This window comes from Thermobia domestica, chromosome 8 (assembly GCF_964235325.1).
Source record: "Thermobia domestica chromosome 8, izTheDome1.hap1.1, whole genome shotgun sequence".
Taxonomy (NCBI): domain Eukaryota; kingdom Metazoa; phylum Arthropoda; class Insecta; order Zygentoma; family Lepismatidae; genus Thermobia; species Thermobia domestica.
Window position 1 is genome coordinate 196,994,889 of NC_137461.1, and position 27,770 is coordinate 197,022,658.

The 27,770-nt window shown below is 36.9% G+C and overlaps 1 protein-coding gene across 2 annotated transcripts in view; it reads left to right on the forward strand.

Moving 5' to 3' along the window:
- Positions 1-292: 292 nt before the first annotated feature.
- Positions 293-27,770, forward strand: part of LOC145691911 (uncharacterized) — a 144,622-nt gene continuing 117,144 nt past the window's right edge. The window contains exon 1 of one of the 2 annotated variants that reach the window (XM_081767217.1): positions 293-423. Coding sequence is in view for 1 of the 2 variants with exons in the window: in XM_081767216.1 (XP_081623342.1) it covers positions 24,551-24,572 (22 nt within the window). In the remaining variant the exon portion in view is untranslated. Of the gene's footprint in view, positions 424-24,219; positions 24,573-27,770 lie in introns of those variants that run through there. The other variant, XM_081767216.1, reaches the window with a different exon arrangement.

Genomic DNA, 27,770 nt, shown 5'->3' on the forward strand with positions numbered 1-27,770 from the left:
GAACATTGTGTTTATTCAACTGGTGTGAACGGTTATTTAACTGCCAGCCTCAGTCAATTCATTGTGAATTTCAATATTGCTCCTGTTAAATGTTGTATTTCAGCTCGATCAGTTGTTAGTAGCCATATTCTACCTGATGAATGGGAACTAAATTAGTCAGTGTATCGACCATAAATGCAATGATGGTTCTTATCGCACAGCGGGATCTGTGCCTCACACAAAAGTTTCCAATCCTATCGAGTTATTTACTTGCAGATTATTTACACTTATATGCCTCTCAAATAATTTCTTCGTTGCACACAATCACTTTAAAACCGTGCAAAATTGCGTGCTAAAATCTTTGAAACTAAGAAAAAGGAAAAGAAAAAAAAGTAAACATCGTTAGAAGTTCAGTATCCACTCTCTGATACCTTCATCTTGCACGTATGTATACAAATAAATTCTTTGTTCTTTTATTATAGGCTACTTGTGGATTTTATAATTTTCGGTTATATTTTTGTTGATATTTCGGAGTTGTATGTGGGTCGTTAAGTTCAATAAGTGTAATAGTAAAACTGGCATCCACTATATGCACTACTTTCCAGCTTCAAATTAAGCAGTAAATTATATATTATTGAGCATCTAGTAAAAAGGAATTCATCTATGTTAGAAATGGTTTAATCTTACGATGCTTTCTTCTGTATGGAACAAATATTTCCTGAAATAAGTAAAGGTTGCAAATTTAGTAAAAGTTCAATGTAGAATATCTAGAACGGAAGAAATAAGTTCGTTTCTACAGCAGATCGTTTAATAAAAATATTGAAATTCCAAGAGTTTCAACAGCGATTTAACTAATTAATCTTCAGTCTCTAATAAACACTATTGAGGAAGCATTGTAACGCTATTAAGTAAAATTGTGTCTACAAGAATACGGTTTTGACATATCTTTGAGCATATCCTTTTGTAATGGTACTGCAAGAGAAGACCTTACAACAAAAATGGTAGTTCAAACATCACAAAAGCGTTTTCGTTATGCTAGCGAATAAGCAAGAAAACATCCTGTTTCATTTATACAGTAAGTTCTTAAGTACGTCGCATAATCCCAGGATGATGATCTTTACATGAAGGAATATTATCGGTTTTAGTGATTGCAAGTGAAGTGATAAATTTAGCCTAACAACAGGGCGTCGATTGTGTGTCAGATAATTAATACAGTAGACAGCATTAAGTGATATCTGTTGTAGAACATTCCGTGTAAGGATGAGTCATTGCTCTTTATGTAACATCATAACCTTCAAATTCACATGCTCTTATTCCAACTTCTGTAAGCGTAATGAAGCTTGATGCCACTAATTGATTGTCGATTTAATTGACATTCGTAGCATCTAGTCCGCGTTTTACCAATTGAAATAATGCCACAAAGCAGCACTTTACCTTTCTTCTCGTGATGTTTCAGGTCCAAGTTTCCACCGCTTATATTTCTGCAGGTAGATAATCTGAATCTACTTCGCCGTTATTTTACGCATACCCAAGTGCTTTTCAAATACCTGTTACACATCTGATTCTCAAATATTTAAGAGAAATCCTAATATTTTACATGTCTTTTTGCGTTAATTTTCAGCAATGTGAAGTGCAGCCAAGTGGTATGGATCTATTGCAGTGCGAATTTCTTTCTGTCATGTTGTTTGGCGGCCTAATTATAGCTAGCTTTGAATATTCATATCCATCTGGCAATAGAGCAACATTTCAATTGTCTGTATTTAGAATGTAGCACAACTATGATCATCACACAAGAATGCTCTGAGATGTTTCCACAACATAATTTGAGTCATTTGCCACAAAATCATCTGACGAACTTATTCTAACAGCGTCGCCGCCTTAAAAAGAACGGTTCAAGTAGAACTCTAGTTCCAAGTTACGTCTAATTTGGCAAGTAGCAGTGTTAAGACAATTACACTAGCTTCAGTGTGGAAATTACTTTAACTAATTTACAAATGGTTTATACACTATTACGTTTGAAACTTTTCTCTCTATTCAATACGTTTGCACTTAATTCTTTATGAGTAATTTTTGGTCAATGAAATTTATTTTATTTTTGAGAAGCCAATCTTGTATATCTTTTACCCTAGCATTGGATGAAGGGCAATTTTCATCCCACACATTGTGGTATGAAGTGTTATCAATCACCAAGACAGAGTTAGGGGCGAATTTGGAAGAAACTGTTCTTTGAGCAAGCGCATATAGTTTGTGGCATTGATTTCACTATGATAGTCGGCGGTTGTTTGATTGGACTTGGGTATCAACAGAGCATTAGGAATGAAGCCTGTATCATTGCCCGCACGCACAATAATAAGGTGCTGTCCCTTGGATGTTGATGCTTTGAGACCCTCAGTGTTGTTGTCTCACCATGTTTTGGAAGTTGTATTAAAGTTGTGTATGTATGTTTTGTCACTGTTAACAATGGGTCGACCTTCGCGACGGAATCGAGTGGTGGCTCCCAAATAAGCAATTTGTGCACTGCGGATATCAGTTCTTTCAATAAGAAGTTGCCTATTAGTTTGTGAGTTATGTGAAACCGGAATTTCTTTTGAAAATTTTTATAACAAACTGAACTCATGTCCCTTGTATTGTATTTTTTCCTGTAATTTTACAAGCACAGACTTCACTGTCGGCACTCTTTGTTCCTTAATGTAAAATTGGTGAATTGTTTTCCGAATTATACACATATCGAAATCGTCTCGGTTAATGCAAGGACGTGGAAGATTTTTATTTCTCTTTGGCTCGGCGTGCTGTACGATGATGATGTTCAAGCTTCCACTTTCAATGTTTCCTACCTAACGGACTTCAAGAAGTATACGGATACTCGTCTTGCAGCAGACACACGATCTAACACTTTCTGTACTGGCACAATAAATAACTTTCTTTCAGGTTCTTTCTGCATGTATTGAAGTACATTAGCAACAATCTCACGCATTTTTCTACGAAGTGTTCTCCGATATATTTTGAAATGAATAGGTGCGTGTTCTAAAAGGGAGAAAGAGCTCACTTCAAAACAGTATTCTTTTGATTTGTATATATAGAACAAGTGCACACGCTTTTACCCGCTTTCGCAGATCCTCACTTCGCTCTTCTCAGTCACATACTGACCACAGCGCTTTCACTGTACGCAACTCATTACGTGACAGAATTCCCCTCCCATGTTCTGGCTCTCTGACTAGCTTCACGACAGAAGTCATAACTGTTCCAAAGTAATCTGCCTATACACATGTCCTATGAGAAGACAATGGACCCCTGTACTCATCCATTTCATCATATAACGTTTTAAAAGCTCATCAAAGAACATAAATTACTACAATAACCTACGACGTGGTAATACTAATATATTTAAATTTTTAACCCACAGAAAGAGATAAGTAGGACAATCCAATTTTACAGTGGATCCCAAGAATTTGAGTCCCAAGAACATTTACGAAATTTTCTTTTTTAACAATTTCCAAATCAAGTGCGTGTTTCTATGCACATTTCCCAAAATAGAGGAGTACATCATTGTATCCATGTCTTATAAAAGAGAATGGAATAATAAGCTCGCCATTACAACCATGTAAGATAGTAAGGCCTTATAAAAAAGGACACAATAGTTCAAAATTCTCCCAATATTGAATTTTTGGTAATTTTGTTAGCCATGAAAGGGAACGAGATGGACTATCCAGGCTTACAGTGATATATATATATATATATATATATATATATATATATATATATAACATTTTTGGAGAACAGTAATCAATATTTTAACAATTCCGAAATTTAAGGGATGGTCCTAGGTACCCTTCACGAAAATTTAGAGGAGTGCCTTAATGTACGCATGTGTTATAGAAGAAAATGAACACCTGTACCCCCAAATATAACCATATAATGTGATAAATCCTCATCAAAGGGATAAATTAGTTAAAAAATCTCGAGATTTTAAATATCTGGGAATTTTATACTCATGAAAGGGAACGAGATGAACCACCTAAATTTACAGTGATATGCATGTTAAGGTCCTAGAGAATATTTACTACTATTTTTGACAGTTCCCAAATTTAAGAGGTGGTCCTATGTACCCCACTCAAAGTTTAAGACGGGAACATCAATGTACCCATATATTATGAAAGGAAATGGACTCCCTATACTTACCTATATATCTAAACAAGAAAATAAGCTCTCATCAAAGAGGATAAATTAGCTCGAAAACATCCGAAATTTTTGGCAATTTTTTACTTTTGAAAGCGAACGAGATGGACAATCCAAATTTACAGAGGTACACACCAAAGTCTGTGCTACCATATAAATATTTTAGCTTTGGCAATTTCCGAAATTTAAGGAGAGTGGTCCTAGGTAATCTCTCAAAATTTAGAAGTAGACGACGGTAACCCTACCAAAATACAGAGGGAGTGGCCCTATGCACCCATAGGCATGACTCCAGGGAAGGGACCATGTAACCTGAGCCAGGGACAAATTGGTACTAAAGTGTCCTTCATTTACACCCTTGCACCGTTAATATTTAGAATACGAGATTTCTCTCCAGAGAAGTTACCCTATGTGCAAGATGCAGGCAGATCTACCGCTAACTACAGTGGCCTGCCGTCGAAAATTTGGTGAGGCTATGGAAGCTAACGCGGCGGTATCGTTACTAAATTACACGAATGCCGCATTTTAGCTGCCAACCTCGTCTGAAGCGATAGTGTCACCCTTAAACAAGCATGTGGTCTGTATGTAACCGCCAGAACCGTCACGTGGCCTCTTCCTAACCGCCAATGCCTTCTTGAACCATTAATCTGCCACATGGTCTCTTCGTTGCCGTAAATCATATATGTGGAAAAGCTTACTTTCCCGTATACAGTATTACTTTCATTGACAGGTTAAGTATAAAATTTGATATATACTTACCACAAATGTATCAAACTTGTATGTTGTAACGGATCGAAGTTAGTTCTGGTAGTTCTTATGAAATTTCACGTAATTCGTAAAAGCTATTCTATTTTTTGACAGATCAGGCCAAAGCGTTATTCCATAATCACCATCACGCTGTACAATCCAACATTCAGGAATTTTAGAGATGTTATCTTCTTGCAATTCAACTACGCACTAGTTTACGTACGCACTGAGAAAAATTGATTATCTGCAAAGCGGTATATTGAACAAGTATACGATAGCCTTACTGTTTACCACAGAAATCAGTATGGAGCATAAGTTATCCATATCCTGTACTGCCCCTAGATGTTACATCATGACGTTGCGGGATGTCTGACATCAAACAGTCTTTCGGATATTACATAGGTACACGTATGTTACATATGTCAGCTATATATTACATAGGCTTCGTCCATCTGTATGTGATATCTTGAACGGCTATATACAGTTTTTTCGTTCGTACGGAAAGTACGCTTATTCGGAACACTTATACGGAAAGTACGTTTACCTAGGTAAAATACACTTTTTCAGTTATACGTTTGCTGTCCGTTAAGTCCAAAAACTACAGGAATTACACATGTAACCTACGTTTTTACGTACGCCACATGCGATTTTTTCTCAGTGCATGTTGCGGGCCCAAACTTCACCACGCTAAATTTCACAATCACTTTTGCTTTTTTCTTCTTAACCAGAAACGGTATAAGTAATGAGGGAACAATTTTGCCGAGTACTCTGTTAAATAATAAAGTTTTAAGAGTCACTAGATGACCCATATCGGTCGTTTTGTATTGGCCTGCACCTTGAAACTTGGTTCTTTTCTTTGCTTAACCTTCCTTTGAGTAAACAACAGTGTTGGGCAAATTTCAATTGAATTAACAATTAACAATTAATCTGTAAATTTAATTGTTACTTGCAATTAACAATTGAAGTAAGTAATGGTTAATTGTTAATTGCAGTTGGCCATTAATAATGGAAAATCAATTGCAATTAATCAATTGATTGAAAGTAATTGCAGTGGAAAGTAATTGCAATTGAATTCAGTTATTCAATTGCAATTGAAATTAATTGGCAATTAATTCAATTGCAATTGATTTCCACAGCAATTATTTGAATTGATTGATCAATTGCAATTTATTTTCACTGATTAATTTTCAACACTGTAGTTCAGAGAGGGCGTGGGAAAATGAAAACTTTAGCCACGACCAATTGACTCACCACCCATCGTGACCCACGACCCACCGTTACCCACTCTGACCCAACATCCACCATGAACCACTCTCACCTACTGTGACCCACAGAACTACCAAAGCCCATTGTCATCAACTCTGACTTATGATCCACACCCTCTTCTCTACTGACTAAAGAGTTTAAACTTGTAATAAAACAAGCCTATGAAATTATCACTGATCGGAGTTTGAATATCTACTATCAATCGCTCAAGCACCGCTCTATTACAATAACGGCGGATCTGACCTTTCTAATATAAATAAAATAAAGAGTTTGTTTGTGTCTGTCTGTCTATCTTTGTGTGGCCTGTGGACCAGACGAGTGGACCGAAACTTTTCAAAATTTGGTTACGGGAGCTTGGTCTAGGCCCCAGATCAAGACGAAGAGTTTTTCTTTTCAAATTTCGAACTAAGGGGGTCTCAGGGGTTTTCCGGGACCGGCCTAGGATCAGACAAGTTGACCGAGAATAACCAAATTTTGGTCACGGGTACCTTGTTCCAGGTCCCACACCAAGGAAAAGCGTTTTTGACAAAATTCGAACCAGAGGTCTCAGGGGGGCGTTTACCAGGACATGTAAAAATAGTAGAAAATGGCCGATATTAATGTCGATTTCATAGTTTTCGCGGTCGCTGAGATCAATGGTGAAACTCCGATCGCATTAACTTCCAAATTCACCCTATTCGGCTGCGGACCGGGGGTCAACGGGGAGGGGGGAGGGATACCGAAACGTAAAAGTAATCCAAAATGACCGATATTAGTGCCAAATCCATAGTTTTCGCGGTCGCTGAGATCAATGGTGACACTACCATTAGCGATGACTTTCAAATTCATCCACCGTTGTATGCGGGCCTTAGATCACCAGAGGGGGGAATTCCGAGACATGTAAAAATAACCGAAAACGACCGATATTAATGTCAAATTTATAGTTTTCGGGGTCGCTGAGCTCAATGGTGAAACTCAAGACCGCGTTTACTTTCACATTTAGCTCACATTAGCTAAGGAACGCAGGCATTATAAAGGGGATCAAGAGATATGTAAAAATAATCCACAATGACCGATATTAGTGTCAAATCCGTAGTTTTCGCGGTCGCTGAGATCAATGATGATACTTTCATTAGCGATGATTTTCAAATTTAGCCACCATTGTATGCTGGCCGGGAGTCACCGGGGGTGGAGAATTACGAGACGTAAAAATAATGGAAAATGACAGATATTAGTGTCAAATCCATAGCTTTCGCTGTCGCTGAGATGAATGGTGATACTTCCACAGGCGTTGACTTCTAAATGCAGCCCCCATCGGCTGCGGGCCAAAGGCGTTGTTTTTTGAAAATTGGAACCAGAGGATCATAGGGGCTTTTACCGGGATATGTAAAAAGTAGGAGAAATTGGCAGATGTTAGTGTCACATTCATAGTTTTCGCGGTATCGGCTGGGGCCAGAGATTTTTTTCACAATTCGAAAAAAGGGGGTCTGAGGGTGCGTTCAACGGGACACGTAAAAGTAGTAGAAAATGACCAATATTTGTGTCGAATCCATATTTATCGGGGTTGCTCAGATGTATAGTGACACCCCCGATAGTGTTTACGTTCAAATTCAGCCCCCATCGGCCTTCCCAATGAAAACACATGTACGTTGTTTGATATATATTCACACAAAATATATCCAATTTTAGAAATGTTTCTTAATTGTTCTCCCGTTGTTCAGTTTGTTTACATTGATATTTTATCTGATCCGTGCGAAGAAATGGTAGTGTGTTTGTCATGGACCAAATTACAATGAATTCAATTATATAGATAATTATTATAATTATTATTGATAATTATTTCCTTGTTAAATTATAGATACCTTTCAGTTGAAAAAAGAATAAAATTTGAAAGTCCCAAATCAACGTAAACAGACCAACGTAAAGGAAAAATGTATAAAATTTTCCATATAATTAAGAGTACCGTACAAACATAAAATTTCCATGTAATTAAGCTAAATTTCCATTTTTGTGTCGTTTTGTGAGCTTATTTCCACGTTTTGTGCGTCACCGGAAATGGGTCAATGTTATCCTACAAATATGGTGGAACAAGTTAATGCTATTCCGTCAGGAACAATTTCGAGTTCGTTTCCTTCACATCGTCTTGTCGTGTTTTCCACCGTTTTCTAAGCCTATTTCCACGTTTTGTGAATCAATGGTAGTGGGTCAAAATGGGCATTCAATGTGGGAAGAAAAATGACCCACTCTTCCACCAGTATCGAATTTCGAGGTCGCTTTTTTCGCATTGTTTAGTGCATGTTTTGTACCACTTCTGCGTATATTTTCACGTTTTGTGCGCCACCGAAAGCGGGTCAAAGAGGACTTACAAATATGGCAGAAAAAGACATATTCATCCCACATTCAAGGACCATTTTGACCCACTTTCACTGATGCACAAAGCGATACAAATCATGCATAAAAAATGCGAAGGAAACGACCTCGACATTCGATGGTGACGGAACAGCATTAAGTTATTCCGCTATACTTGTAGGCCATTTTGACCCATTTTTGTTATCGCACTAAAGTGGAAATAGGAGCACAAAACGGCACAAAATAGGCACTATACGATGCGAAAGAAACAACCTCCAAATTCGATAGTGGCGGAACAATGGCTCTTTTTCCTCACACCTTGATGGACCATTTTGACGCATTTCTGGTGATGCTCAAAACGTGGAAGTAAAAGAACAGAATGGTACAAAATACACACTAAACGATGTGAAGGAATTGTCCTCCAAATTCGTTGGTGGCGGAACAGCATTAACTTGTTTCGTTATACTCATAGGTCCATTTTGACCCACTTCCGGTGACGCACAAAACGTACAAAACAGGCACTAAACGATCCCGAAATTCGATAGTGGTGGAACAGTGAGCCCTTTAACTCCCACTTTAAAGGCCCGTTTAACTCACCTCGGGTGATGCAGAAGACGAGAAATAGATGCAGAAAGCTTTTTTTTTTTTTTAAAAAAAAGGTACATAGCAATGCGAAAGAAACGGATCTAGAAATTCGATAGTGTCGGAACAGTAGGTCATTTCCGTCACACCTTGGAGGCTAATCTTGACACACTTCTGGTGACGCACAAAACGTGGAAATGGTTCACAAAACAGCACAAAACAGGCATTAGTCAATGCGAAAGAAGGACCTCGAAATGCGGTAGTGGAGGAGCAGTGAGTCATTTAACTCCCACTTTGAAGGCCCGTTTAACTCACTTCCGGTGACTCACAAGACGAGGAAGTAGGCACAGAAAACTTTTTTACAAATAGCCACTAAACGATGCGAAAGAAACGACCTGAAAATTCGCTAGTGGCGGAACTCTTGGTCATTTTTGTCCCATCCTGGAAGCCCATTTTGACCCACTTCCGGTGACGTACAAAACGTGGAAATAGGGGCACGAAACGGCACGAAAATTCACTAGTCGATGCGAAAGGAAGGACCTCGAAATTCGGTAGTGGCGGAGCAGAGGGTCATTTTCGTCCCACCTTCGAGGCCCATTTTGACCCTCTTCCAGTGACGCACAAAACGTCGAAATAGGTTCACAAAAGGGTATGCGATGTGAAATTAACGATCTCGAAATTCGATAGTGGCGGAACTCTTGGTCATTTTCGTCCCATTTTGGAAGCCCATTTTCACCCACTTCCGGTGATGTACAAAACGTGGAAATAGGGGCACGAAACGGCACGAAAATTCACTAGTCGACGCGAAAGGAAGGACCTCGAAATTCGGTAGTGGCTAAGCAGTGGGTCATTTTCGTCCCACCTTCGAGGCCCATTTTGACCCTCTTCCAGTGACGCACAAAACATCGAAATAGGCGCACAAAAGGGTACGCGATGTGAAATTAACGACCTCGAAATTCGATAGTGGCCCGAACTCTTGGTCATTTTCGTCCCATCTTGACCCACTTCCGGTGACGCACAAAATATGAAAATACGCGCTCAAAACGACAAGAAACTGACACTAAACGATGCGAAAGAAGCGACCTCGAAATTCATTGGTGGCGGAACAGCAATAACTTGTTCCGCCATATTGGTAGGCCCATTTTGACCCACTTCCGGTGACGCACAAAATGTGGGAATAGGCTCACAAAGTGACACAAAACACACACAAAAGATGCAAAACAAAGTACCTCAAAATTCGTTGGTGGCGGAACAAGTTAATAACGTCGTGAGCACCAATATAAGTCTGTAGTTCTTACCATCAAGGCTGAGAACTGCAGAGTCTATTTTTTTTTAGCCAAAGTTGAAGCTCAACCGGGATAGTGATGTCAACCGGCTCGACTCGGTTCAATTGAGCGAACAGCTTGAGCTGGCTTGGTTGGGATGACCAATCGACTGGGCTCAATTGAGCCGATAGCTTGAGCCGACTCGGTAGGGACGATTCATCGACTCGACTCGATTGGAGCCAATGGCTCGAACCAGCTCCGTTGAAACGAGTCCATAGGCTGGGTTCGAGTCAGCTCAACTGAGCCGATGGCTCGAACCGGCTCGGTTGGGGTAAGCAATCAGCTCGGTTCGGTTCAGCTCGTGTGAGCCACCAGCTCGAGCTGGCTCGCTTGGATGAGCTGTTGGCTCGGCTCACTTCTCTGTTCGGCTCCATAAGTTAATGAGCTGTGAGAGAGCCGCTTGAGTCGTTAACAACCCTAAACCCGGGTCGAGCAGTTTTGAACATGTTTGGCTGGAATCCTATAACTTTTAACAATTTTTGGCTCGAGCCCGAATACTTGCTTCTTCTCAACTCAAACCTAGAACCTCGTGACCGATGTCCTTGCCTCCTAAAGATTTCTTGACGACCGAGATCGACAGTCAACTAATTTTTAGTATTCAGATACAAACCGCCTATATTGCATGTTTATACACGGTGTTATAATAATAATTAGTTATAGTAGTAGTAGTAATATCATGGATAATTATATTGTGTATGTGGGATACTTGAAGAGAGTAGTACTTGGAACTACAGAAAAGATTTAGCTCGAATTGGCTCGTTTTGGCTCGACTCGACTGGAAACTCAATCCGAATTGAGTCGGGTTGGGGGAAATTTTTCGAGCCGAGTTCTCGATTCGAGCTCAAAATGTCTGCTTCGAGTAGAGTCGAGTTTTTAAGAAAACTCGTTCGAACTCGCTCGTGCCCATCCCTATTGTATGCATGACGGGCATATAGAGTTCTTTCGAGGGGAATAGAATCATAAACATAATATATTTTAAAAATGCTTAGTTTCACGGCTTTCTTCCCAGGAGGGCGAAGGGATGGACCAGCAGTTCTTATAAGTACCTTTTTTGAAATATGTAAAACAGTAACAAGTGGACAACACAATATACACATATCTTCTTATCTTCAGTTTTAATTGCTGATTTCAATTGCAACTAACAATTACAAGTTTCAATTGTCAATTGCAATTAACAATTAAATGTTTCAATTGCACTCTTTGCAATTGACAATTAACAATTAAAAGTTTCAATTGCCTGGTGGCCAATTAACAATTAACAATTGACGAAAAATTAATTGCAAATTTTATGATTGACTTCAATTGCAATTGAAATTAATTGTCAATTACAAATTGAAATCAATTGCAATTGAAATCAATTGCAATTGATTTTCAGAGCAATTACTTTCAATTGATTGATCAATTGCAATTGATTTCAATTGATTTTGCCTAACACTGGTAAACAACTGTATATCACATCGCCAGTGCTGCCAACGATGTGAACAGTAATGTTGCTAAACATAACTTAAAACCCGATAAAAATCTTAATTTTAATGGAAATAACGCTAGTTTAGTCTCTATACTACATTTAAAAAGTAGCGAATTCCTATTCTAATAATGGTAAATAAACAAAATGTTTTCGCTAAAATATATTATTAAATCGTTCGATCTAGGGACAGAGCCACTTGCTATGCAACACTGCACTTAACAAAACACTAACTTCACAGCTCGGCGGACGTTACTGAGTTTTCACGATCATTTAGCGGTCATTCGTCGAAAAGTCTCTATAACACTATCTGGCGGAAAAGCGACAACTGACCAGTGATGATAGTTTGAGGGAAATTTATGCGTAGAGAGATATACCAAATATTTTTTTAAGAGGGGAAAAAGGGAGGTTTTACGAATATGAGATAAGATGTAGGGAAATCTAGCTTGTCAGCAAATATTATAAATATTATGTTACTAACAAGCACTGCGGCAATGTGACGAGAGACATGGGCATTCATTCCAGGATCTTGCAAAGTGACACACTTTTTTTTTTTTTTTTTTTGTTGCAAAAGCTTTTCGCAGACTGGCTTGAGGATGACATTACCAAATGTCTAGGAACGGACCAACGCTGTACGTGTTACTATTCCTTTGGGCAGCATTCGTCAAACTCATAAATAGATCAAAGGTGTTCCGTCCTGTCAAAAGGTTCAAGCGACTAGACTTTTATCCATTGGTATAGGGAATGGCCGAATTGAGAAAAGAGGGACGGTACAAAGACTTAGAACATAGGAATTCTCACTTGAAATGCCAATAACTGATTTTTCCCCTTTATTTTTATTCCATTTTTCAATAGTTGAAATAAGTGTTTGTGGCATGTGGAACCAGAATTTGAGAAGAGAGCAAAAATGTAAAAAAAAAAAAAAAAAAAAAAAAGGTAAGAAAGACTCTTCCCCATAAGTGACTGTGATACGTTTCATGGCTTCAAAATCAAGAATGAGTTTCAGCGAGATGAAGAAAGCCAGCTACCCAGATAATCAGGGTGTAAACATTGGGAACTAGTGAAAAATTAAATACCTTGAAAGTATGAAAGATATTTGTGGATGTATTTTTAATTAAGTGTAACTATGTGTGAGCAGTGTAAAGTGTAAGAGTTTCTTGTATACCTATATATGTGGTGATGCGGAAGGCTTATAATTAGGGAAATTTTATGCTAAAAACGTAATTTTTGAGCATTTCCTGAGGGAAATTTTAACTTGAGAGCCTAGCATCACTGGACATCTAATTCTAGGACAACGCCAGCTACCTCTTCGTTGGCTTTTCACTTGGAACCGCAAGCGGAATGATGCCGGTAGTCATTTTTCTTTCATTTCGGCAGCTGTCCGCCAAAAGGTGACAGTAGACCGATTATAGTTGCTGGCAATTTGCACACGGGGTAGGCTCCAGAAGATGGAAGTATGCAACGTTAATCTGGGATTTTGTCGGATTTAATGCAACAGGAAGGGATGGCTATCTAATTGAGTTGAAGGGGAGCCAATTATTCTACTACAATGAATCAATGTGTCTAATCCGATAGGGTTAAATTCTCATCAACAAGAATTCGAGGAGCAATGCCTAGATAGATAATACTTCTCGTCAAGAAAATTTATTTTCAACCCCTCCAAGATATACAAAATATATGACATTGCAACGTATAATCACGCTACAAGTCATTCAGAAGGAGAAGTGAAATAATTCCCTTAATGAAATCTATGACTTCAATGACAGAGAAAAGAATTACGTAAAATTACCATGGGGGTTTTCAGTGTAAAATCGAACACTGAGGGTCAAACAGAAAAAAAGGGATTTTTTTTGGATATGCTGAGGGGTGTGAATGAATAAACTTTCGGAGTTTGTACAAGTTATGAATTTATCAGCAAATAAAAAATATCCCACAGGAAACAGACTTATGATTTCTTAGTAGAAGACGAAACAGAATATATGTGATTTATGACTCCATTGTTCAGAACAGATTTAACTCACAAGTAACACTTCCGAAGTGTAACACTCCGACTTTGATAAAAATTTGGCAGGTAGATACTGCACATAAAATAATCGAATACTGGTTTTTATTTTCTGAGGAAAAATGGTTTTAAGGGGCAAAAGACCCCACCCACAATTTTGAAAGTTGACGCCAGAAAGGCAAGAAGAAGTAAACCGAAGAGAATGAAATTGTGCACAGATACTGCAGACGTAAAATGAGGGAATACGGGTTTCTTATTTTCCTTGAAAAAACAGTTGGGTGGAGCACGAACCCCTCCAAACCTTTGATAACGAAATATCAAAAGTGCTAGTAACAGTATGTCTGATGTGTGTAAAGGACGTGAAGAATTGCATCGAAACTTTGTGTATGAACAATAAACAAAAAATAAACGAATACGTTTTTTTAATTTTGGGGGGAAACGGTTTTTGGGAGCAAAAGCCCCCGTCCATAATTTTGGAATTTGGCCCCGAAAGGCAGGAAGAAGTGGACCGAAGTGTATGAAATTGTACACAAATGTTGTAGAGGTAAGATAATGGAATACGTGTTTCGTATTTTCCTGAAAAGAAAAAAATGTTGAGTGGACCGAGGCGTTGAGTAGCGGAAGGAGTGGACCAAAGCGAATTAAATTGTATGTAGATATTGGATACGTCAAATATGGCCTTTTGTGTTTCACAAGAGTCTCTATCCGATTAATTCAATTTTGGCAGATCAACTACAAGCACAAACAGTATAGCGTATTTTATATTAATTCAGAAGGCATCTTTAACCCTTATACCGCATAAACAAAGAGACGTGTCGATTTATTTCCAGTTTGCTGTTGATCTGTAAAATTTGAAGCAAAACGGGTAGGGACACTCGAGAAACACGAAAGGCCTCTTTTTTTTTTACATAGGGTCTATATACCTACACACAACTTAATTTACTTCGGTCCAGTCCTTCGTGCGCTATTACGGTAATATTTACCTTATTTTCGGATGGGCCCTGGCCCAACACTGTTTTTCCGCACAAAAAAACACGTATCATTTATTGTTTTGCAAATTATCCCTACTCGAAGTTTCGTTGCAATTTTCCATATTCTTTAGGAACTTCTGACGTATGCTTACTTGCACTTTTGATATTTCGTAATCAACGGCTTAGAATGTCCGTGCCTCACTCAACCGCTTTTTTCCAGGAAAATACGAAACTCATTATCTCATTTTACGTCTACAATATCTGTGCACAATTTCATTCAATTCGGTATTGTCCCTAAACAATGTGACATTCGAATTCTTCATGTCCTTTAAGCAATTCCGACTTACTGTTATTAGCACTTTTGATATTTCACTATCAAAGTTTTGGAGGGATCTGTGTCCCACCTAAACGCTTTTCTTTCTTTCAGGAAAATAAGAAACCCGTATTCCCTCATTTTATGTCTACAATATCTGTGCACAATCGTATTCCCTCCTTTTGTGTCTACAATATCTGTGTACAATTTCATTCACTTTAATTCACTTCCTCTGTCCTTTCGGGCCTCAGCTTTCAAAATTTTAAATGGGGGCTTTCTGACATACTGTTACTAGCACTTTTCCATCATTTTATTTATGTATACAATATGTGTGCACAATTTCGTTAACTTTGGTTCACTTGTTTTTGGCTTTTGGCGTCAAATTTCAAAATTTTGGGTGAGTGCTATTGCCCGCTAAAACCTTTTTCTGTAGAAAATTAAATAAAACCGTGTTTGTTTATTTTTTGCGTATTGTTCATACACAAAGTTTCTTTGCAATTCTTCCTTTACACACATCTAACAAACTGTTACTAGCACTTTTGATATTTCGTGATCAAAGTTTTCGAGGGGTCCATGCCCCACCTAACCGTTTTTTTTCCAGGAAAATACGAAACCCGTATTCCTTCATTTCATGTCTACAATATGCGTGTACCATTTCGTTGACTTCGGTTCAGTTGTTTTTGGATTTCGGTCGTTAACTTTCAAAATTTTGGGTGGGGTCTTTTGCCCCCTTAAACCGTTTTTTCCGCAGAAAATAAAAAAAAACATGTCTTCGTTTATTTCATATGTAGTATCTAGCTGGCAATTTTTATAAATCGGAGTGTTACACTTCGGAAGTGTTACTTGTTAGGAAGAAACTATCGAATGGTAAGCAACAAACTCGATATGGAATCAAATCGAAAAGAATTTTTTAGAGCAATAAAAGCGTGCAGAATAGATGATCCTGTAGGAGCAGGTGATTTTCCTATGTTTCGACTGGAACTGAAATTTCATTTACTCCATTTAAGATGGATAGGGAGAGGATCTTGTCAGAATACTAAACTTACAAATGGATGCAATTGCTCTCAGTTTCGAAATGAGTCAGGGCAACAAACTGCCCAAACGATCAAAATGCTGAACGAACAGATGGCTCTCAAAAACGGTCAGAGCATCTACAAAATTAGTCCGACCGCCAATAGGAAAAGTATTCAGATTGAAGATCTACCAACTGCACAACTCACAACAACCAAAACGGACAATTCGCTCGTAAACACGGTCAAAATGACCAGCTGTCACACAGCCCACAGAATGGTTTAAATGACCAATTTGTAAACAGTCAGCATACTCATGCACCGGTCATAAGACCCAAAAGTCAAATGTCTAAATGACCACGAAAATGGTTATTGCAATCAGAAGCTAAAACGATAAGAACACCCATTTGCGAAAATGCTTAGGCCCAATGGATGCACCATCACCAAACGTTCATAACACACAATAAACGCTCAGAAAGCCCAAATCCCAAAACCTTCAGATCACTACAACAACGGTCAAAACATTTAGCAATGCAAAGTACAGGTATATTGTTAATTACGTTGGAGAAATTACCAATGAATAGAACGCCCAAGAAAACACTCAGAACGTTCAATAACGTAAACATTCAAGTAGCAATAGTCCGAAGAGCTTTAATACGCTCGTGACCATAAAATAAACTCCCTCCAAAAAACTAATAATAGTATTAGTTGTAATTAGGGGATCTAATGTATTTCCTTAGAAGGTCATTAAACGAAACCCGTGGTCAGAAAACGGAAATAAAACTAGGAATGACGATGGAGAGTAATCAAATTTCAGAGATAGCGATAAAAAGGTATCTTAAGCTACTTCGTATTTGAATTCAGTTGTCTCTAACAAAGTTGCTTTTCTACCATTCAATTTTGTTCAAAAAAAAAAAAATACACAGTTCATTGAAAAAATGAAAACAACACACAGACACAATTTGTACGAGGAATATGTACGTAGAGGGTCGGATTTAATGTTCTACCTTCACTAGACCAAAAAATGTTTGCCGCCTCTCACCCTGAGATACGAATTTTTAAAGCAATAAACAATTTTAAAAAAATAAACTCATCTTTTCCGTACCTGTATTTCAACATCAGTATTTTTGTATAAAATTTAATAAATTTTCATTTTGAATCTGTTTTAAAAAATAATATTACGAATTTGCTTTCTTTTAAAAAAATTATGTTACGAAGAATGATTCGTTTCATTTTTACAATATGCACTAGCGCAGTAATAAAATAAATTCGTTTTGAATTTTCGTGCATTACCAGGGCCAATCAAACAGTTCCCGGAATTTATTGCAGTTCTTTATTACCACAATATTAGTATTTTGTTTACTTAATCGCCTTTACTATTGGCGCATTAGGATCACACTCATATGCTTCGCCGCTTCTGCCATTACTGGAAACACCGATGAAAGTCCTCCTTTGGTATCTTTTGAAGTTCAGCCGTCCCATTGGTTTCGGTGGGGAAATTGGTACCATTAAGATCCATTTTTAACTTTAGCATCCAATGGTGTAAACTGTTTTTAAGGCAATCAAAATCTCTGAAGCAGGGTTCTCCAATTTGAACATGAACTTGAACTTTCCGCGTTGCTCTAACTGCAACATTGCGACAACTGATCACTGCTAGGGCTGTTCCGGAATTTTTCGGAACGGAAATTCCAATTCCGGAATCGGAACACAGTTTCAAGACGTTCTGGAATTCCGGAATTCCGGAACGCTCCGAAATTTCGGAACATTCCGGCATTTTGGAATATTCCGTAACTTCTTATTGAAAAACTAATTTTTGCTCTTACCCCAAACTGAGAGGTGTGCGCAAAGCTTAACTTTGAAACTGGATATTGATTCTGCTGTACTGAAGGAAGGAGCTTCTGTCCACGGCAACTGGTTTGTTTCATTCTCTAGATCTGTTCACTGTGAACGATTGCGCATAAGATTTGGAACTTTGTCTGGTTATCCTTAAAGTCTCAATTAGGGCTGTTCCTAATTCCGGAATTCCAGAATTTTTCGGAACGGAAATTCCAATTCCGGAATCGGAACATAGTTTGAAGACGTTCAGGAATTCCGGACATTACGCAATTCTGGAACGTTTCGGACTGTCGGAAAATTCCGGAATTAGATGAATTCCGAGTTCCGGAATACGAAATCGAATTCCGAACACCCCTAATCACTGCACACTACTCCGTTCAGCTACATACTAGTACACTGCCTGTTATGACCTGTTGACAATTATCAAATTCACAGTCGATTCAAAAGACTGTATACTGTACATGTTATGTTCTAAATGCATCACAAATCATAAAACTACAACGTTAGGGGAATTGTTTGACCGCCCGTCATATTTCAAACATAAAAAGTATCATTTAAACGAATAGAATAACTGTTCTTTTTTTTAATTTTATGTTTCTACTGTGATGTAAAGGATTATTTTGATAAGAAACAAAATCACTTTTTTAAATATTACTCTTTGAGGTGCATTATTCAACTTTTGTATTCTTTCGTCTTGCTTATTAAGTTTCCGTTCAACTCGTGCCTCTAGGCCAAGGTCTAGTGGATCTATACAGAGAAAAAGTTGAGCGTATTTAGAAGGAAAATCAGTAGTTTCCGCCTACAAACAGCTTTCTTGGCGTTGCCTCTGTCACGCAAGATAATTGCAATCTGTGTTGTGGTGCAGATTTTCTGTACTGCGTTAGAGCCAGGTCAGCATAGATGGTGCATACGTACCCCTAACTTTGTCTTTATGTTCCAGATCTTCTACATGTTGCTAGGTATTCAATTTTTTCCCCGTGTGTTTTCCCAGCCAGAAGGAAAATCAAGATCACATACGAGATTTTTATTGTGTAGGGTCCGTGCACAAGTAGACAATGTTTGTCAAAGTACATAAGCATGCTTTGCGGTATCTTAAACGTTCAGACTGAAAATACACATGATTTGCGGCTGTACAGATTGGTCCTGGCTAAGCAACAAATCTGTACTTAGCCTGGTACAGCAAAACTTGTGTGTGATACAGAATCCTGCTATATTTTGTCTCTCCGAATTTTCTAGAGAAAATATTGTTTTCGTCAATGTATTGATAAATCCGACCCTGAATATATACTGTACATAGATGTTGGAATGTAATGCAACGGAACATTTATGTACAGCATAGTGTATCAGGATATTTTTGTATTACAGAATATGTACGACTTTCCGACACATTAAATAGAATAAAAGACACAGACATAACGTTTGAACAATGATGGGCAGTGCCATTTTATTCTAGTTATAACAACGTTTGCTGAATGTCAGTGTTGGTGGTTGAATGGGGAATAGGATGTGGTGATATTTCTCCACGGCAAAAGGGAAAGTCACGATCCTTTCAATTTTAGAAGCTAAATATTATATTACTAGCGATGCTATGCATTGTAGAAGCGAGAAGTTAATATGAAATTGAAATCATCGTCTTACGCTTTGTCAGTTTCACTGTTTCATAAAAATCGGAGAACCATATTTACAATTCCTCTGATCATACCTTAAAGGTAATCCAATCCCTTTGACTGCTTTGAACCCAAAGCAGGAGGCAAGTCTCAGAAAAATATATTCAGTGTTTCACCAAAATCATATTTTAAAACTAAAATGAGCGTGGAACGTACCTTTTTAATTGCTGAACGGTAAATTCATTCTTTTACTCCCGAAAGACTAATCTCCAGCTGTGGGGTGATTGGAAGGCATCAAAGAAGGCATATGACATATTGGATGATAAGGCATATGAAGATGAAATGATTTTGATGTAAGTTAACGACGGAAACTAGTTTCTTATCACATTATTTACATAAAGAAATTTCGAAGTTAAGGGAAGTGATCTCAAAGGAGGTGTAGTGCAGAGTATACGCTAGTTCACTACATATACCCACTAATATTTTTATAATTCATCGTGTACTCACTTTAAAGTAGAATGCAATGGAAAGTATAGGGGTGTGCATATGCGAAATTTTTGAAGACGGTCGGGCTTATACCTACAAAATTTCTAGCAATACATCAGCCCGGGCTATAAGCTAGGTGAGTTAAATGAACCCATATTACAGTTAATGTGTTGAACAATGAATCAAGATTTCTGGTTTGAAGAACAGTAGAGAGCTTTTGAGGAAAGGTGGGTAGGTATCCAAGAAAGTTTGAACGAGGCGTGCAGCTACACGCAAACACACAACTCATGATTACGGGGAGAAATTTCACACACTGAATCTTCTTGATATTCATACGATCTTTGTACGAGGAAGTAGTATTTACAATTTCGGAGCGAGAAATCTCCAGTTTGGGCTAAATGTATATTTAATAATATCAATTCTTGTAACCTTTTAATGTATGGGTAATAAATATAAGACTTCTAAAAGTTGAAAGTTTCCATTCTCTCTTAGGGCATACACAATATGGTGAATACTATACATACATTGTTTATAACACAGTACACAATGTTGCATATGCTCCACGCAATGACTTTAAATGTGCAGCAAACGTGGAAGTCGTTTGCATAACGTACTAGTAATTAGTTTAAGAGAATAGCTCGTGTGCTTGGGAATACAATAGAGATCATTTTGTAAATCTGGACAATTTAACTTCCTTTCATGCTGAAAACTGTGTAAATATGCCTTTAAGTGCAACGAATGCGAATGAACGCGATGACTTGATTGTTAGAAGAGAATGGAAATAAAAAATCTTAATTTAACCATTCATAATTTGTTTTTGTTGGAAGGGAAAGAACTAGGCCATTTGGTTTCAGTTCATTCAATGGCAAATACACTCATGATCAGAGGATAAAAGTGAAGGGGAACGCGGTGGGACCCTACATCCAAAAAATATATATGGCGTCTTCCCACTTCCTAAAAAAATTGCAATAGGCAAAGATACTCATGGGGTTCGGCATGATTTCCTGCGTCCTCCTATCTTTTCAGATCGACTTTTACCCCTGCTCATAATAACTGTGAAAAGTGATAATTATTAATATTAAATGTGTAGTTTTTCCACTTGTAAAATATTGTGGTTTGTCATATTTGTTCTTGACCATAGGACTGAATTATAATATGGAATTTTATGAAAGCATTTCGAGTGCCATGCGAGGCCCGTATTGTAATGTTGACAGCATTTGAAGGACATAGGGAAATACATTGCTAACCAACAATAAAATCAAGGTTAGTTACTATTGTATTCCTCGACATTCTGTTCTTTCATCTTTTGAAATATATTAATATAGAAATATTTATCCTAATTTTTAAAACCTTATGATTAATGAAAAAAGTTCCTATTTTTGCGATGAGAAAATCACATACATCGAATAATTTCCAGTAAGTGATATATGAAACATGTAAATCTAAATCTACGAAAGATTAGTTAAACCATACTTCAATATCCCACTTTACAAAGGCTCTGCAATAATAATTCTCATTTGCTTACGTTCTGCTGCGACAAATCTTTTCATGCACTTATTTTTACAGTACAGCGTCATTGTAATTTTGTTAGTTCATTGTTATTACAAGAAGTTTAACTGATTGTAAAATCATATTTCAAAACTAAAATGACATATTTTTTGTAGTATGAGGCAAGTGAAGTACGCATAGTTGTAAAAAAAAAAAAAATAATAATGTTTCATTTGATTTTTTACATTTTTCTGTCCAAGACTGACCTTTAATTGCTATTTATATGTAGTATCTATTATGATTTTATTATGACTGATAAATTGATTGAGAACGTTGATTGTGCACAACTTAGGAACCATAAGCCTCTACACTATAATATTTCACACACTTGTGTAGTATGTCAAGGTCTACACCAGGCAAACTTAGATCCTCGTCGGATCAGTGTGTTGCATGTAATTTTTTTTCGAAAATGTGACTGAAAAATTGACTGCCCATATGGACGACACAATATTTCACATGCTTAAATTGACTGTCAATGATTCCATTAGCATTAGCTCATCATTCCCCGTAGTGCGTCAAACAATTTCTCTAGTGCAAGGGCACGAAAGTGACTCCGAATCGAAGACTTATAATCATATCTTTAAGCTAAGTGATACAAAAACAAAAATAAAATAAAACAATAATTAACATCTACTACACATACTGGGAATATTTTTAGAAATTACTATAAAATGCTTAAAAATAAAAATGCAAGAGACTTTTCTTACGACTCCTCCTATAACCTATAATCTATTTCGAATTGCGGGATTCTTTTTCATTTTGGATACCCCAATTAACCCTTGCACTACCTAGGTAATTTTTATAACACGGACTACAAAAGGGGGAGTATTTTGTGTCCACCTCTGAAGATCAAATATATCTCGTAAAAGAAACTAATTAGAAACTGTCACAAAAATCTACAGGGGCAGAAGTGAACAGTACAGAAAGTGAGACCAACAACTAGTATTTATTATGCTCCCATCTAGGAGTGACAATTCTAAATGTCAGTCACATCTCCTACCAACGGGAAGGGGGGGAGGAGATACTTCGTGCCCAGCAGCTAAAAATAGCAAATTTATGAGACACACTAACGTGAAACTCTCAAAATGAGCAGTACACGGGATAAGAGTAACCGCCAAGTTCAGAAAAGGCGAGATACTGTTAATTTTATACTGCCATCTAGGAGAGGGATTACTAAATGTGAGTCACATGTCCTACCAACGAGGGGGACTTTGTGCCCACCAACTTAAAATAGCAAATTTTATGACATACACACATACGTTCAATTTGAACGACCGTAAGGTATACGCTTTAGTTGAACATGTTGAGTAATAACATATTTTCTTACAATTTTAAAGAAACAATTAGAAGAGTAATTGCAAAAAATATTCTGAAGTAGGCACAAAGTAGTCCCCTTTGGTAGTCCGAGGCTTAAAGAGAAGATATATGAATTACCGAGTTGTAACAAAGAACTGTATTTTAATTCACATTATATATTAAGCAAAATGTTATTTGACGATAAGTGATTAAGCTGAAATTTAATGTTTCTTTCGGCATCGAGGCTGCACGAGAAGTGGTCTTATAGTTTAACGCTGAATCCAAAACGTATGAGCTCACACCAGTATTCGATCCCACAGAAGGTGCATACTCAAACATTAAAACTATGAAGAAGTACTAAGATGTTGCACAAAATTCGATTCTTTTATCCTATTGAGCATTAATGACTTTAATCCACAATGTATCACGTTCTTGTTACTTACGCATTTCTCAATTATCGCTTTAGCCTACAGAAGATGGTAGTGGAACAGGAAACTAAACAATATGAACAAAAGTTATGGGACAATCGAATTTTATGTCATAGCAATCCCGACAACCTACAAGCCTTACTACTCCTATTCAACTATATATATATATATATCTTCTTGATAAGGAGATAGAATCAGATCTCCGGGACACTAGACCAATCAGATCTTTAGTTGTGTCTCCTGGTATGACAGATCACACCTTGAACAGTTTTGAATAGAGAAATGAATATAGTGTAAAATAGTAGTACTGTGCAATTACATTTGGCTATTCTAATCTCGTGACAGGTGCAACTTTTCTAATTAACCTAATACCATGATGAGTAGCTGATTGTATTTGAAAGAAAGGATGAGCTTATGAAATATGATTATAATGTTTGATATTTAACATAAATTACAGTAAGCTACTTATATTGCTGGTCCATAAACTATGCTTTTGACATGATAAATTAGGCATGTGTAATTTCTTGTTTTCTTCTAGCTAACTTTATATATAATTAGAAAGTTATGACTAAAATCTTATACAAGATTCATAAATTTGCGGATTCGTAGCTATTAGCGGCATCTAACAATAGACGTTTTGTTTCTTAAGTCTTCTAAAAGCACACAATTGTATAGGCCATAATTACTGTGTAGATGATTGTGTCCATTGTTCTATTTTCAACGCATGTCATTTCACCAATTTAATTGTTTCAATATCATCAAATACCGTGAACAGGTACTGAATGTCCGTTGTACATAAACATCATCTGATCACCTATTCCGTTTCCTTGTTCAGCATAATAACATTCGAAGTTTACTTTTTGAGCTGTGTGATGTAAATATAGTGCCAAAAGTAGGCTAAAAGAGATAGTACATAGAATACAGCAGAACCAATTGAACTTAAATCGTAAAATGTATAAAGATGTCTGAAGTAAATGATAAGGAACAATAACAGAGCAATTAGTAAACGCAGCATAGCGTCTGTGGCAGAAAGAAATGTCTCTCTGTCGAGGCTGTTTGTTAATTCCATTTGAGCATGATTAAGCACAGCAGAATTCATTTCGTAGCGTCTACGGTTATCATTGGAGTTTCTACTGGACAAAGAAAATATTGTGATTGTTGCCACTAGGATATCAATCAACTACAAATATGAATAGAAGCTATAAAACAGGTGAGAAAAAAAATATTTTTACATTTTTTTGTGACGAAATGTTGACATTGTGTTCTAAGCATTAAACACGTTTCAATGGTCAATGTTATATCATTTACTAAGTCGTTTCTAAAACAGATTAAAAAAAAAATAAATATTGAAAGATTGAATTGAGTTTCATAGCATTTATAAAAGTAATGCTTTAATTGATACTAATTCATGAATACACACTTGGAAGAATGACCCGCTCTAAGTATCTAAATATGATAGATAAAATTTGTCTGCAATAAGTGATTCAACCAATTCTCGTGTATTTCATCCTCAATGATAGAATAGAGGTTGCCATATTTCAAAAATGATAACCCGGGGCGCTACTTAATTACGAGCATGCTTGAAATGCTTAAAATGAAAAGAAGTGTTTTCCCCCATCTCATAAGCTTCTATTTAAAAAAAAAATGCTCCAACATTTTCCCAATGTTGTTGTTCAGTTTTATTAATTAAAACAATATATATTTTTTGAATCAGCCGAAAATTACCAGAACTATCGGTCAGGGATTTTCAGAAGCAAGATGCAGATTGAAACAGAGTACTAAAGATAACAATATAAGATTGAGCAGTAAAACCTTTTGTCCTTGGCCCAATGAAATGAATGCTTCGTTCAATGTTAAAGTAGTTAAATTGTGAACTTAATTAAATTTAGATTTTTAAGTTTTCTTTCAACTATTGAATTGCCATATTCAGAAGTTGAAGAGAATAATTATAGCTAATTCTGTTAAAAAAAAGTAAACTATAATATTCCCCTCCTTTCTTCTTTGAAATCCGTGACACTCAAGCGTCCTGAGCAATATTTTCGGGACGAAGGGTCTCAGATGTCGATGTCGCGAGAGTCCCGTATTTTCCGGGTTGAATGGCAACCCTATGATAGAATCAACATGGCCCCAGATGCAGCAAAATGAACTGCGTTGCTAAAAGACCATATACTCACAAGAATAAGTTATTATTATTATTCAGTGGCGTATTTACGATTTTGTTTCGGGGAGGGCTTTGCTAAATTTCGGGGGGGGGCTTTGCCTGAAAATGTGAAATTTCTGCAAGATATTTCATATACTTTACTATAGTAAGTAAGATTTCGGAAGGGGGGGCTTAAGCCCGGAAGCCCCCCCTAAATACGCCACTGTTATTATTAATTTTTAAAATGAAAATTCTAGAAAATTTTGTCTTAAAGTGGATCCCCCTAGAACGGCAAGGTGCTTCCCTGAGGGGGGATAGTTGCCCCCTTGACCCCCACAAGTTACGGCTCTGACAGTGTTGTATTTTTGCTGCATTTCAGTTGTTCTCAACACATAAAATAAAGTTTATTATTAGTATTATTGAGGAGGTGTGCTACATATAGGATATTAAGGCACCATCATAATCTTACTACCGTAATATTAACTAGGCAGCAGAAAGATAATACATAGTCCAAAACAACCATGTTTAGTTATTGAAAGTAGGGGAAATGAACTGCAAAAAGAATAATTATAATTAAATGAGTAATCGTACAGATCACACACATTATATAGAGTTTAGGTGCCCTAGAACGGCTTACTTCAAGGCCACAAGGCATTACAACATGCTATACTAATAGAGAAAATACAATTTAGATATTTCTAAACGATAATAAATTTCCGTTTCTTAGCAAAAGTCTTTCTTAGAGGATGGATAAGGGGACACGTACAACTGTTAGGTCTGTTATCTTTGAAGCCATATACGCTAAACAATATCTACTAATTGTTCGAGACTAGAACAAAGCGGTTGTCATAGTGTTATTCAGGTAAAGTTTCAACATTATTAGATATACAGATAATGGCAATAAGTTGTGTCTTAGAAACAGTTTCAAAATTAAAAGTAAGTAATGTGGGACGAAGCGGATAATCCGTGTTAGTTGGATAGTAAGTGAAGTTGATGATACGGTTAAAAATTCCCCCTAGGACATATCTTCGATTGTGCTCAGGTGAGTTCCAGTATTTTCGTAGTATTATTTTCACCCACTATCCTTCCTGTATTTAAAGTCCTCTCAAGATCTTCTGAACTCATTACGGGTATAGGCACCTGACAGAACTGAACTAACATGTTAAAAAGTACCTAGTGCTTTGCATCATTGATATTGTGTTGGTGTTTCTCAGAAAGATGAGTTCGTTTGTGGAAATTACAAAATTACATATGTAGTCAACTGATGCTTTAGAGCTGGCATTCCACGAAGTCCACGAAGTTTATTAGTACTTCAATATATCATAATATATGCACTTTGCCGTTTGTTTAACCATGTGCAGTGACAATGGACCATTTATATAATTTTACTTTTTTCTACATTTTGTGGACAAGATCATAAATTGATATCCATTACAATTGCAATTTTTACAAAATGGAATCTATACTTTACTCCTGAAAATATGTTTTGAGAGTTCACAGTGCATCTAGGATACAGTAAGTATAGGTCTAGCAATAGTAGAATCTGTTATTTTAGTGTTGTTATAGTGTACCCGTTTTGCCCCCATTGCTGAAGCGAAGTGAAAAAACAGCATTCGTATACCCCCTGTATAACAACACAATGTGTTAATTCCCGTACATACAGGCACAAATTCACTTATGATATTAATTACATAATGAACATTATATCTCTATCAGAAACGTTCCGAATTGACACTACCCGCCACGATAATATAGTTTATAGTTAATCCCCAGCTTACTTTTTCTGCAATGACTCTGTGACTTATATTAAGTGTACATGCTTCCCAACTGTAACGGATATGTAAATTCTAAATCTTGGTTTTATATATCTCTGTAAGATCTGGCTTTTTTCCAAATTGTGGCTTCTAATGATCACAAAAGTAAATAAGTGAGCTTCGTTTCAGTGTGAAACTATGGTATACTTCCAAACTGTTAATTCAGTTCTAAAAATGGAAGTAGTACATCCTAATTTCTAGTTGCAATTGAAGGATAAGATCAAAGAATCGTCGAATGCTGAATCCACATCGAAAAGATACTACTCGCTGCCAATTATTACTTTTGCTCTGTGGAGACTAATATTGAAACTTGAAGTGGTAGCTTATATACATGTCTATGGTTTCAGTACAGGAATAAAATCAGTGGTGAAACGTCGTTCCGATGCTGAATCCATACCCAAAACTGCTTGCCACTATCAATTTCCGTTTTCTCACTATGGCGATCAGTGTTGAA